General features: G+C 46.8%; 1 protein-coding gene across 1 annotated transcript in view; it reads left to right on the plus strand.

Annotated features, from left to right (window-relative positions):
• The window catches only part of RGS9 (regulator of G protein signaling 9), a 946,886-nt gene that overhangs the window by 394,556 nt on the left and 537,917 nt on the right, over positions 1-14,413 (plus strand). The window contains exon 4 of the mRNA XM_078650792.1: positions 12,927-13,033. Coding sequence (XP_078506918.1) covers positions 12,927-13,033 — 107 coding nt within the window. The remainder of the gene's footprint in view (positions 1-12,926; positions 13,034-14,413) is intronic.

The following is a 14,413-nucleotide window of genomic DNA, read 5'->3' on the forward strand; positions in this document are numbered from 1 at the left end:
AGTCTCTCGCCCTTTGTCTGGGAATAGGATGCTGCTGCAGAGCTGCTTGGGTTCACAGGCTCATCAGAGTTCTAAAGACACAGGCATAAGTGCCTGGCCTCTGGTGGTGGCAATAGTCTGGGTTTCGACGATGTCTGCAGCAGGTAGCCCTTTTGGTTGCAGCGAGTCCGGTTCCTCTGATATGGTGAACCTTGTTGGTCATCAATAGTCATCGTCCTTGGCCTCTTTCGAATTTGACAATGTCACCATCCTTCTTCCAGGTGCATGACTCTGTTGGCAACTGATCCTTTTGAGCAGATTTGGTATAAGGATGGCTAAGTCTGATTGGGCCCCCTGCACTGTAGCCATACAGACTGATACAATTATGCAGTATGCTACACACTACGCACCAGGATTCCTGGTTCACCATTAGCATTGGAAAAAATACACAAGTGACCCAGCAGACTTCCACTGCTGTGACACAGGTAATAAGGCCTGGTAACGTAAAGGTCCCTACAAAATACGGCATGCTGCCACCACCATGATATACGTATGAATCTGTGACAGGGACACTAGTTGTCTGTCTTTTCTTGTTCTTGGTACAGCCCTCCAAGTCCAGGACAAGTCTAGAAGCAGAGTCATGTCAAAGGCAGGCTTAGGCTTTTGTGCATGCTAAAGCGCAGTGTGAGGCTGAGGCCAAAAATCCCAACACTAGGATACCAGATACTCACAATTGGGCACACAGTGTGGGGGACATAATTGCACTATGCAGGGACATTCCTTTCCCTACACTAGTGTCACCAACATCCTTCATGACCGCTGTCCACTTTCACTTCTGGTGCAGCAGCGCCTCTTTCACTCTCTTCCCCCATCCTCTGAACCTCAAGAACACTCTGTGCTAACTGAGAACCTCTGAGCATATCACTCTGGCAAAAGGCATCAGTCATGAGAGGCAGAGTTTGGGAGTCTGCCCCTGAATATCTGAGCCCCCCTGCACACACAAGAAGGGAGGAGGGGGTGGCAGATGCTATCCTGCTGCAGGGCTGCTGTTGGTGTCTCAGCACTGCTGAAAACCCCCTTTGTTTTTGTTTCAGGACTGCTGTTAACATCCTGTGCCTAGTGCCTTCCCTGCTGTAGTTGCCCGACCATGGAAATAGAAATGCAGTGCACCATACAGTTGATGATGCTCAGTGCACCAAACAGTTTTGGTAAAGCCTGTAACTGAAAGGCAAATTAGTCCTCTTTGCTAAAACCTATTATAAATTATTTTAAGTCATTAGGAAAGTAGAGTGGCGCTGAGTGCCTTGGCGTGGAATAGAATGGTGCAGAATAGAGCAGAGTGGCATAGAGTGCAGTGGTGTAGAGTGCAGTGGCATAGAGTAGAGTAGTGTCGAGTAGAATAGAGTGGTATAGAGTGCATGGGCTTAGAGTGGAGTAGAGAAGTGTGGCATAGAGTAGAGCAGTGCTGAGTAGAGTAGAGTGGCCTAGAGTGCAGTGGCCTAGAGTGCAGTAGCATAGAGTAGAGTTGTGCAGAGTAGAGTGGAATAGAGGGCAGTGGCATAGAGTGCAGTGGCATAGAGTTGAGTGTAGCAGAGTACAGTGGTGTAGAGTGCAGTGGTGTAAAGTACAGTGGTGTAGAGTGTTGTAGAGTTGAGCAAAGTGGCGCAAAGGGCAGTGGTTTGGAGTGAGGTTGAGTAGAGTAGAGTAGAGTATGCTATAGAGTGTAGTGGTGTAGAGTAGAGCAGTGCAGAGTAGAGTAGAGTTGCAAAGAGTGCAGTGGCGTAGAGTGCTGTGGCATAGATTAGCATGGTGCAGAGTAGAGTGGTATGTGGGTCTGTGGCCTAGAGGGCAGTGGATTTGGGTAGAGTGGTGCACAGTGGAGCAGATAGGCGTAGCGTGCAGTGGCTGAGAGCCGAGGAATGGATTAGGATCACAAATCAGCACTGGCAATTTTGTCGGCCCAGCCCCCTACCCACTCACAGGGGGGTTGGAGGTACAGTGTGAAGCACTGCTTCTATTTTAAATTTGGGACCGGTATTGCAGCACAGCTGCAAAACCAGTGGCCAGTAACAAAACCGGCCTCACAACTGCAAAACCGTCCCCCACCCTTCCAGCCTCCCGGGGAAAAGCCTGATGCACGCTACTGCCACTCCGGCACTGTGTAGAGTGCAGTGACATAAAGTGTAGTGGCATAGAGTAAAGTGGTGCAGAGTAGAGTAGAGGGGCATAGAATGCAGTGACAGAGTGAAGAGTGATGCAGAGTAGAGTAGAGTGCAGAGGTGTATAGTGGAGTGCTGCAGAGTAGAGTGGAGTGGCATAAAGTGCAGTGGCATGGAGTAGAGTGGTGCAGAGTAGAGTACAGTAGCGTAGGCTGAAGTGCCATAGAGTGCAGTCACGTAGAGTGCAGTGGTGCCGAGTCGAGTGGCATAGAGTGCAATGATGTAGAGCGCAGTGGCATAAAGTAGAGTGTTTCAGAGTAGAGCACAGTGGCCTAGAGGTCAATGGCATAGAGGTTTCAGAGTATACTGTAGTGCAGTGGCATAGAGTGCAGTAGTGTAGGGTAGAGTGGTACTATTTAGAGTAGAGGGACATAGTGTATAGTGACATAGCGTACAGCGGGGTAGAATAGAGTAGTGCAGGGTAGAGTGCAGTGACATAGAGTGCAGTGGTGCAAAGTTGAGTAGAGTGCCATAGAGTTCAGTGGCATAGAGTTCGATGGCATAGAATGAAGTGGCTTAGAGTGGAGTGGCATAAAATGCAGTGGCGTAGAGTGCAGTTACGAAGAGTAGATTTGAGTGGCGTAGAGTGAAGTGGTGAAGAGTGCAGTGGCGTTGAGTGGAGTGGCATAGAGTGAAGTGGTGCAGAGTGGTGTAGCGTAGAACACAGGGGTATAGTGTGGAGTGTTGCAGAGTATATAGCATAGAGTGCAATGGTGTAGGGTTGAGTGGCTTAGAGTGCAGCGGCATAGAGTGGATCAGGTTGGTGTAGTGGCATAGAGTGGAGTTGTGTAGAGTACAGTGGTGTAGAGTGGAAAGATGCAGAGTAGAACAGAGTGGCATAGAGTAGAGTGGCATAGAGTGCAGTTGCATAAAGTAGAGTGGTGTAGAGTGCAGTAGCATACAGTGGAGTAGAGTAGACTAGATTGGCGTAGAGTGGATTGGGGTAGATCGGAGTGGTATAAAGTGCAGTGGCATAGAGTGGACTGATGCTGAGTAGAGTGGCATAGAGTACAGAGGCAGAGAGTTGAGTGAGACAAAGTAAAGTAGAGTGGCCTAGAGTTCAGTGGCATAGATGAAGTGGCATAGAATTGAGTAGCATAAAATGCAGTGGTGTAGAGTACAGTCGTGCAGAGTAGAGCTGAGTGCCATAGAGAGAAGTGGCATAGAGTGCAGTGGGGTAGAGTGGAGTGGCATAGATTGGAGTGGTACATACTAGAGTAGAGTGGCATAGAGTGCAGTGTCATAGAGTGCAGTGGTATGGAGTGGAGTGGCTTAGAGTGCAGTGGCTTAAAATGGAGTGGTATGGAATGGATTGGCCTAGAGTGGAGTTGTGCTGAGTAGAGTAGAGTGGAGTGGAGTACAGTGCAGTGGCATAGAGTAGAGTGGTGTAGAGTGTAGTAGAATAGAGTGGAGTGGCTTAAAGTACAACGGTTTAGAGTAGAGTGTAAAGTGCACTGCCAAAGAGCGGAACGGCTTAGAGTGCAGTGGCACAGAGTAGAGTGGCATAGAGTGCAACGGTGCAGAGTAGAGAGGCATAGAGTGCTGCGGCATAGAATGCAGTGGCAAAAAGAGGAGTGGTGTGGAGTGCAGTGGCATAGAGTGGAGTGGTGTAGAGTAGAGTGGTATAGGGTTCTGTGGCGGGGAGTGAAATGGCATAGATTGCAGTGGCATAGAATAGAGTGACGTAGAGTGCAGTGTAAAGTGACGTAGAGTGGTGTAGAATGCAGTGAGATAGAGTGAAGGGCGAAGAGTGGCATGGCATAGCGTGCACTGCCTCTCATACAGCACAGTTCTCCCCATTGCATTTTGACAAATTAATGCAGTACGCTTATTTCAAAGTTGCTGTAGTTTTTCAATAAAGTTGGTGCGGGTCAGTGCTGTTATCTCTAGACATATGTTTCTGGGTTTAGCCCTTCATCAGTAGAGATCAGAAGTAGTAGAGAGCAGAGAAAAATCATCTGGGGTTGCTGAAATGCTGCCCAAGTCTTCACAGGTCACAGTACCACTCCACAGCCACACAAGTGCACCCCAGGTAAGCTGACCAGCTGGTTGGCTCAAGGGAGCCTTTTAAACACAAGGGGGCGGGTGAAGTGCACTGCCTCTCATCCTAGTACAATTCACCCCATTTCATTCAGAAAAATACAATACGTTTACTTCAAAGTTGCTGTAGTTTTCCACAAAAGCTGGTGCTGGTAGTGCTGTTATCACTAGAAACATGTTTCTGGGTTTAGCCCGTCATCGGAAGAGAGCATAAGTTGAAGCGAGCAGAGAAAAGTCCTCTGGGGTTGCTTAAGAGTGGACTGGTGCAGAGTAGATTGGAGTGGTGTGGGGGTAAAGAAAAGTGCCACAGAGTACAGTGACATAGAGTGCAGTGATGTAGAGACAGTGGCATAGAATGGAGTGGTGTAGGGTGCCATGGCATAGAATGCTGTGGCCTAGAGGAATGCGGTCAAACGCCTATGTCAGAGCCTCTGTTCAAGTTCTACGGGTCATGGCTTTTATCAGTGTTTCACTGAGGCAATGGCTGCTGACCACTGTATTTTGGCAAAGTATAAGAATGCAGCAGAAGCAATGTTTTACTCTATAAATTCTATTTGGGAAGAAGAAATTATATTACAGCATTTTTTATTTGGAAGGCACAAGCACATTTTACAGTACACGCATATGCATATTCTGTGCCAAAACGACGGACCTATTCACTGCGATAGATGGGCTGATTTGCTTAATTTTTTGGGCAGAGAGGTGGGAGGCAAAAGAAGCAACATGGAAGGGGTGCTGGTGGAAGGGAATTGAAGCAACATGGAAGGGGGTGGGAGGAAGGGGATAGAAGTTAAATGGACAGGGATATGGGAGACTGACTGAAAACACGAGCACTTATATGCAGTGATTGAACACAAAAAAAGTAGCACCAAAATCGGGAGTAGTGAAAGGACACAGGTGATTGGCCCATTCTCCAGGGAAGGGTCAAATACAAGAAGAGGACATGACACACACATGCGCTGACAAATGGGAGCAAAGCAACTGAGAGTGACACGGAAGCTAACCAATTGCAAACTATGGGCTGGCTGCAAGCCCACTGAATGTAAACAAATGTCTCACATAGACAGCGCATATACAGCGCATGCACCATCTAGGAGAAACTTAAAAAGGCCTGCACAATGTGATGGTTGTGTATGTCAATGTAGGAAATGCATGAACTTTGAATAAAGTTTTTTTTAGGGTTGTGCGAAGTTGCAAAGTCTGACGGCTCGCACTTCTACACTGTATTTTCTAAGCTCATCAGATCTGCTAAATGTGCAGCTAATTGAGTTTTTAAAAAGGATGCAGCAGTCCCTCTCCTTGTCTTCAGCAGTGCTACTTTTCTCCCTTCCCCAGCACTACATGTGGCAGAGTGGGACTTCCGGGGCTATGTAAAAGAGTTAACATGACTGACCAGGTGCCATTGTATTTCCCCTCTGCCATTTGAATGGCAATGATAAAACACAATGACAACATGGTGCTATGTAGTGGATGTTGTTAGTGCCATTAGGGTTAAGTATGGGCTCTTTCAAGGGTGTTAACCCAGAAAATGATAGTGTTTCTTAATATGGTGATAGTAACATTAGGTTGCTAGTTACTGACTGCCACCAGTAACGTTAGACTTCTGCGTGTGTGTTGCTGCCAGTGACCAGAGTGCTGGATACTGTGTGGTGCTTAATGGTGCCAGGAATGGACAATTCAGCAACGCTGATGTTACTGGTAGCACCCACAAAGCAGCATCCTTGCTTAGTTGCAGTAACACTGAGCAGCACCTCAATGTTGCTCAAGCGACATGCTGCTTAATGTTCCTGGCAAATAGCAATACAGCAAAGCGCTGATGTTACAGGTAGCACCCATATCCCACACACATCCTTCTTTGGTGGCAGTAGTACCCATATGTTACTGGCTTGCCATCATCATGTTGCTTTCAGATGTACTGAGTGCATTGTACTGTAGTCTTAGCTTGCTCTGATCAACTGCTCAATGTTTCTAACCACATCCAGATATTTCTCAGAGCTTCCACGGAAGCAGTGAAGTGTTGTTTCTTGTATCATTATCACCCATAAATTTCAGCAGGAAAACATAACAGCCTGGTGTAGTGGTGGCACACACTTACCGGCTGCACCCACTGAATACCACCGTGATGTATGTGGAAGCACATATTGGGCAGACATCCTTGATGCTTCTTGCAGCTGCAGCTTGATGGTAATAAGAAGGCCCATAATGCATCACTCTGGTGTTGCACCAGCACCCGTTGAGCAGCACAATACTTATGATACTGATAGCGTCCATTAATCAGTACTTGATGTGTCTAGAAGCACCTACAGAGCAGCAACTCCCTGATACACCTAGCCAGAGACATTTAAAGACATGGGCGAAGTGGTCTTTGGCCCAGGGCTTTAGCCTCTCAGGAGCCCTTTGATAGAGCCAGCTCTATTCTGCCGAGAGTCTTCCCTGATGACCTTTGGTAATTCTTTAATAGATTGCTTGAAATACCGTTTTCAAGAAACATTCCTAAAAAAAGGTTTTCTTTAGGTCAAAACAGGACCTCACAAATGAGGAATGGGAGGGTGTCCCAGAGATTATTTGCAGTAACATTAGTGAACTGCTGCTTGTTACAATATTGAAAACACACGTCACCACTATCCCTGAATATTAAATACATTTAGAATATGCCTGTGCGGTGTCAGTGACCTGGCCAAAGAAGGCATGACAGAGCTGAAATGTGATCATAAATTCAAAGCTGGTCTGAACAGGGGCCCCCAAAATACGTTCGGCACATGGGCCCCAAAATCCTTAAGATGTCCCTGCACCTGGCCAACGCAGCCATTTACGTGTCAATGTCCTTGTGGCAGCTGCATACAGGTGCAAAAAGCACCCATTGATATACTTTCTTGAATTTCTTGGATAACTCATTGAGATGCCCCTTATGTTACTGACAGTCCCACTGAGTAGCAGCCGTCACTCCTATGTTAAAAGAAGTATCCTCTGAACAACAGTCTGATTATCATGACAAATTCATGAAAGTCATTCTAATGTTAATCACCACACCCATCGATCAGCAGTGTGTAGCAACTGCACCCATTAAACAACAGATATCTCATGTTATTGGTGCCACCTGCAAGGCTATCGATTATAGAGGAAGAGACCCAGCTATACTACCACATGCATCTTTTAGATCCCACAGTAACAGCCAGAATTAATTCCACTGAACTTAGTCCATTCATAGTTCTTGTGTAGGACTTTAAGGCACTTCAAATGAAATCCCCCACCTTGTTGCTAGAGGATGAAAACGACGTATGTAGAAATGTTCGAGGGAGACTGCCCACACAACATCAGTGCCCTTATGGTACTAATCAAACTTTTCAAACATATTTTTGATACTCAAAGCAAAAATGATTGTCATTGCAATGCTTTATCAGGGTACTATTTACAGAAATCAACAAATGCTGAAGCGTACTTATTAAAGTAAGGACAGGTTCCTTTCTTCGGGCAAATATTGTTTCTGTTTCGTCCAGAGAAGCTTTAAAAGCCCCCCTCACTAGCCCAGTTTGCATCAGTTTTCTACAGATTAGTAGTATAGATGGGGTCTAAAGGCGTGCCAGATTTCTAGTCTGCCAGGAGCCCTCAGTTCAAATTTCCCCATATTTGTGTTATGTAGGTCAACGTTCTCTCTCTTACAGCCTCCCTACTCTCCAGTCCCATTACCTGTCACATTGTGCATCTGTAGTTCTTAGTAATATGTCAACCAATGTCGTCGTCCTCATGTTACAGATTGTCGCCACTTCATGACCACTGAAAATTAACTGATCACAAACAACGTAGAGTGGTGTAAAGCGAGTGGTCATCCTCCTTCCACACCCGATAAGGACAGGGGCATCATTCATAGATAGATAGGCGGACAGCAGAGGCACCACCTTCACCACAACATCTGTGGCAGGTATGCTGCCAAATCTAGAGCTTTATGCAGGGCCTCCAGATTGGAAATACGCTAAAAAAAACCAGCTACAGCAAGTGTGTTTTGCCGTAGTGACATACAGCAGCTCATTACAATTTTTTTTGCACTGAAACAGACCTCCAAAATGTGCTTCTCTTTGGAAACTCTAAACTAAAGTCCCTCAGACACTGGGAGTTTTCTCACAGCATATGAGGACATTTGTGGACCTTTTGTGTCCAGAGCCACCGTGGTGATGGAGGTCTTTGACATGGATGATGTCTATCAGAACGACATCAGAAGGTTTGCCTTAAATATGTTTGCCTTCCATTGCCGTTTTCACCAGTGCCTGGTGTGTGCAATGGTATTCCTGATGGAAGAGCTGGCTATGACTCTCTCATTGAGAAACTCATGAATCCAAGAGGTCGCTGGATGGGACAGTTACACTTTTTGGCATATATCCTATTACCTCTAAACAATCCCCTATGTCGGTTTCTTATGATTCATTAAGTACTCGGGAGTCTGTTGTGAGGATCGGGCCACATACCTATGCAACGAGGCACACTCTGAAAGTGTGTCACCTTAGCTGGAGAGTGGGGTGGGAGGGTGAAGGGCAGGGTGAAGATTGTCCTTCAAACTTACACGCTTAGTTTCTCCATTTGGCCTGGTCCCGGGAGTTCTATGATTGCATCATACACACATGCGCGCAGACACACATACGCACTCACACAAAAATACACACAGACATGCGAAAGAACACACACACACTTTCTATCTCTCGCTTTCTCGTTCTCTCTCTTTCTGTGTAGAAAATGGTTTGTCATGAATCACAGTCTAGAACACTGCCTAGGGTTCTGTTCTACCAGACTTTTGTTCTGTGATCAGTGATCACCCAGGGCAAGGTAGGGGACTGCTTGTTGCCCAAAAGTATATACAGGGTCGGGTGCCCTATTCTGATGACCCCACATGTCTGCCCTCCGTTGGATCTTGCTGTGGTCTGAATGTAGCCCGGAATATCCACTGAGGCAGTAGGGGAACATGGTATCCCTGGGAATGACTATCAATGACTCAAGAAGGACCAGGTGACAACCTGTTCAGGTTTTGGCTAACTATGCCCTGGCCCTGGAGTTGACCTTGGGTAACCCTGTCATCAACAGGAGCTTGCCCACAGATCATTTACCCTTTAATAAAGGCAATTTGTGAATTTGTGAATTTGTGGGGGTATTTATAAAGCGCAGCGTTCGCTCCGGAGGGAGCATCTTGGCGCTAAATTTCCTGTTAGAGGGTGGGAGAAGACATCACAGAAAACTGCGGGAGTTAGATGGCTGCCTTAGTGTAGTCGTCGGGAAGGTTAAAAATCCAAGTTTTAAGCATTTTTCTGAATGATTTTTCTTGTGTTTGAAGTCTCAGATTTTTCGGAATGAGGTTCCAGGCTTTTGCGGCCAGGAAGCTTAGGGTTTTTCCACCTTTAGTCTTCAAATTGAATTTACCTGGGAGGATGAGGTTGTCATGGGATGAGCGGAGGGATCTGCTCGGGTTGTAGTGGGGGAAGCGTCTGGTAAGGTATTTTGGGCCGGTTTTAATGAAAGCCCGGAAGGCGACAATCAGCATTTTAAAGAATATTCTTTTGTGGAGTGGCAGCCAATGTAGGGATCTTAGAGCTGCGGATATAGATGCTCTTCTGGGCAGCTTTAGGACCAGACGGGCAGCGGTGTGAAGTACACTTTGGAGCTTGGTCAAAGTGGACTTTTTGGCACCGGCCAGGAGGCCATTACAGTAGTCCAAGCGTGAAATATTGAAGGCCACTGTCACCGTTTTCCTGGAATCTAGCGGTAGGAAGTCGAAGAATTTCTTTAAAGATCTTATAATTCCGAAGCAACGGCCCGCTACAGTTCTGACGTGCTGGTCGAAGGATAGGTCTGAATCGAAAAGGACGCCTAGGTTCCTGGCAGATGTTACGGTCTGAGGGGGGGCGGCAGAATTTTCCGGCCACCAGAGGGCTGGGCAGAAGGTGGTGTTTTTACCAATGGGGAGGATCTCCGTTTTGCTGGAGTTACATTTGAGATGGTTAGTCTCCATCCATTGGAAGACTGCCGTCAGACAGTTTTTAAGGTTAAGTTCTGCCTTGGTAGAGTTGTTTTCCAGGGGTACGACGAGTTGTGTGTCGTCGGCATACGATGTTACAGGTATGCCGAATGACTCGATCAGGGATAGCAGTGGGATAAGGTAAATGTTGAAAAGGAGGGGGCTTAAAATGGACCCCTGGGGTACACCTGAAGATACCCTCTTCTCTTTGGAGTGGAAGGGGCCAAGAGCGACGGTTTGGGACCTGTCGGATAGAAATGATTTTATCCAGGATAGAGCCACTTCTGAGATCCCTATGTCCGCCAATCTACTAATCAGGATGGCGTGGGAGATGGTATCGAACGCCGCGGTAAGGTCGAGAAGGATGAGAATGGCGTTCTTCTTCTGGTCTTGTATCATCTTTAAAGAGTCGCAAAGTTCGATCAATGCTGTTTCAGTCGAATGATTAGGACGAAAGCCAGATTGTTGCGGGTGGAGTATATTGTGAGTTTCCAGATAACATTTGAGTTCTCTGTAAACCACTTGTTCGGTGATTTTTCACAAGGCTGGGAGAAGCGAAATCGGACGCAGATTGGTAAGATCTGATGGGGATTTGTTAGCTTTTTTCATGAGGGGTTTAACTATTCCCTGTTTCCACAGGCGGGGGACAGATCCAGTGCGTAGCGAAGTATTAACGATATCGTTAATGATAGGGTTCACCACGCCAATGAATTGATGGAGTATTTTGGGAGGACAGGGGTCAGATGGAGAGCCAGATTTGCATGCCAGGATGACCTCTCTCGTTTGATCTAAGGTGACCGGTGTAAAGTTCTTAAGGCTACCAGTTGGGGATACTGTCTGAGGTGGGTCGAATGTACCTTGAGTTATTTGTGGGGGGGGGAAATTTGTCTGAATGGCGTTGATTTTTTCCTCAAAGTAGTCAGCTATTTTATTGCAAAGGTCCTGAGATGGGGGGATTTCGGGTTGTAGCGCCTTGGGATGGGTGAACGATTTCACTATCGAGAACAGAGTTTTTTGTTGCTGATTAGACTCTTTAATGGCGTTGACATAGAAGATTTTTTTGGCGGATTTAATGCTGGAAAGGTATTTTCTCCTTAGTTGGAGGTATATGAGACGGTCGGCAGTGTCATATGTGCTACGCCATTTGCGTTCGGCTTTTCTGCACAGTAAGTGAGAAGAGGCTAAGTCAGGGGTGAACCAGGGGGCATTGGTTTTGGGATTTTTATCTGTTTTGCGGGGGCGATTGGAAGGATTTCGCGTACTGATTTCTTGGGAAATCCAGTTGTGAAAGAGGTTAGCGTCGCGTTCGATATCTCCGGAAAGCGTGGGGGCCTGAGATTGGAGGATGGGATTAAGTGCAAGAGTCTCTTGAACCTTTTTCCAGTTGACGGGGTTGTCACAATGTGAGTTGGATTTGCTGGAGGTTTGTGGGCGCGCATTTTTGATGTGGAACAAGATTAGGCTATGATCTGTCCAAATTTGAGGGACAGGGGGAAGGGTGATTAGAAGGGGAAAGTTGGTGCATACACCGTCGAGGGTGTGTCCCAGTGAATGGGTGGGTAGTATAATACTTTGCTGCAGGTTGAATATTTCTAACGTCTGTAGAAAGTTGTTGGTATGTGGATCGGATTTGGACTCCAGATGTAAGTTAAAATCCCCAAGGAGGGTAAAATGAGGATATCTAAGAAGAAAATGTCCCAGAGAGTCGCTCAAAGTATCTAAAAACTTGGAGGCATTTCCGGGTCGGCGATATATTAGGCCACCAGAGAAGGACAAGGAATCGTTGAGTTTTATTGAGAAGCCAAGGCCTTCGGTGTCTTTTAAGGGGTGTAAGTTAAATGTGTGACAGGTGAAGCAATTTTTTAGTATTATTGCCACTCCTCCACCTCTCCCTTTCTGTCTATCTTGTCTGAAAATGGAAAAACCCTGGGGGAGGGCAGTCGCCAAGTCCGGATTACTGTCTTCCGTAAGCCAGGTTTCTGTTATCAGGAGGCAGTCGAGATCGGAGTCGAGAATAAGGTCTCGTATGTCTTGACTGTGTTTACACATAGAGCGGGCATTTATCAGCCCACCTTTGAAGGGCAGTTGGCTAGCGTTGGGGGCGGATAAGCGATTGTGCGAGTGGGCTGGGGTTTGGATAGATGACCAATGACAGAGTATACAGCTAAACGAGCCGGTAAGGTTCGACATGTCAAGTTTGCAGGAGCAATTGTTCTTACCATGTAATAGGTGAAGGTAGCTAGGAAGATACCTGATGTGGGAGGTTGTTTGGGCAGAGGTTCCTGCGCCTGTCGCGGCCTTGGCGCGGACGGGCTTGCCTTAGGCGCGCCTTTGGCGCGCAGACGACGCTCCCGCTGCGCTCGTCCGCTGCGCTTCCTGTGCGTGCACATATCCAGCTGAGGGGGCGTGGCCTATCGGTGGGCGTGGTCAGCACGCATGCCAGTGCTGATGGCGGCCGCTTGGGAGGGAAGAAGGCGCAATCCCTCTGGTTACCTGGCCATATGATTCAGTCTGCCATGTCTTTGTTGGGAGGGACCTCTACATTCCTCTTCTGATGTAATATTTTGAACGGTGCATTTATTTCAATATCTTCTTATGAAAACGTAAACCTTTGTGCACAGGGGTCAGTGGGAATACCAAGTTTATTGATGCTTCAAACTCAGGCGCCTATCTGCTCTTTTTTCTTTCAGAGGGGCAGCATCTGGGGAACTTGATGACCCAATATGGATACATTTACCCACTGCAGGAACCAAAGAACCTTATTCTCAAAGCAGACAACAGCCTGTACCGCTTTCAGGTGAGCAAACTAGTCTAAAGTTCTGGACAAACAGCAGCACTGTGAGGGCTGCAGAGAAGCAGGTTCTGCTGAACGATTGGAAGGCGTTGGGCTGTGGAAATGGAGTACAGGTGATGAAAATAGTGGAGTGCTACATTATTTATTTATGCAGGTTCTATAAATGTGCATACACTGACTCAGCTGCCAATCCAGTCTAATGCCTTTTCACTTTCAGGTGCATTTTGGGAGTCCTGGCGCTCCCTAGACGAATGGAAGCCTTTGTGAGATTGATGAGACCTGCTATCTGTTCACGAGGCCGAGGGAGCCAAAATGGCAACTGATGTTGAACTGTCCTGCTGACAAGCCATTGACTCATAATCCTTGGTCAGGAAATTCTCCTAAATATCTATTCCATTGAGCTCCTTAAATCAAAAGGAAGTTAAACAGAGCACCATACCCACGCCCCCCCCCCGGACCCCCTCCTGCGCCAAAGCCCTACAGACCTTTCTTAGCATGGTGTGTAATGGAGCAAGGAGGGGCTGGCTCGTGCTCAGCTCCTGTATCATTGCACAGGGTATTTGATATATACTTTTATTTAAAAGTGCATATGGGTCCCTGCTGTTACTTTCCTTCATTTTTCCAGCTGAATGGTAACCATACAAGGTCATCTCCCTCACTGCTGTCTTGTCACAAACAATGCGTGCACCTGAGAGTAGACATTTTCTCGGTCATGTTAGCCTGAGTTATAAAAAAAATTGGCAATCCAAGCACAAACGTTTTTAGCTGCACAAAACAAAGTGACAACTCAGCCTGCATTTCTAGGCCTTTAATCTGCACCACTCATGTACTTCACACCGCACCACACGCAGCCAGGCCTGTACTGCATGTTGCATGGGATTACAGATAGAAGCCTTGTCACAAACCGCTCCGAGTTGTCCCCATTCCAGTGCGTGTAGCTCAGTGCCAGGTTTGCAGGATATCATTGTGCTTCTTGTTCAGGTTGAGAATTCAATTGTTTACAGCTGAGGTTGGGAAAGCGGTGAATGCCGCAGCTCCAAATGGAGCATGTGTAAGAGTAGTTGCCCTGTACACCAATGATTTAGAAGTAAGGCTCCCCAAAGAACTACACAATATCTTGTGTAATATTCAATATCACTGCACTCTATTCTACCCTGCACCACTGTACTCTACTCCACTGCTCTCTACGCCACTCTACTTGTTACACAAGCAAAGAGGAGGCAGTACCCTGTTTTGCAAATTGAAGTTCACTATTGCATCAAACATCACCCAGTTTCAAGGTTAATCCAACAAGGCAACCTCCTCTGTATAACTCTGATTTGTTTGTGACAAAACAGGAGCAAGGGGCAGCAGGCTGATCTCCTAGAATAAAGTTCTGTCTGC

This window comes from Lissotriton helveticus, chromosome 7 (assembly GCF_964261635.1).
Source record: "Lissotriton helveticus chromosome 7, aLisHel1.1, whole genome shotgun sequence".
NCBI classification, from domain to species: domain Eukaryota; kingdom Metazoa; phylum Chordata; class Amphibia; order Caudata; family Salamandridae; genus Lissotriton; species Lissotriton helveticus.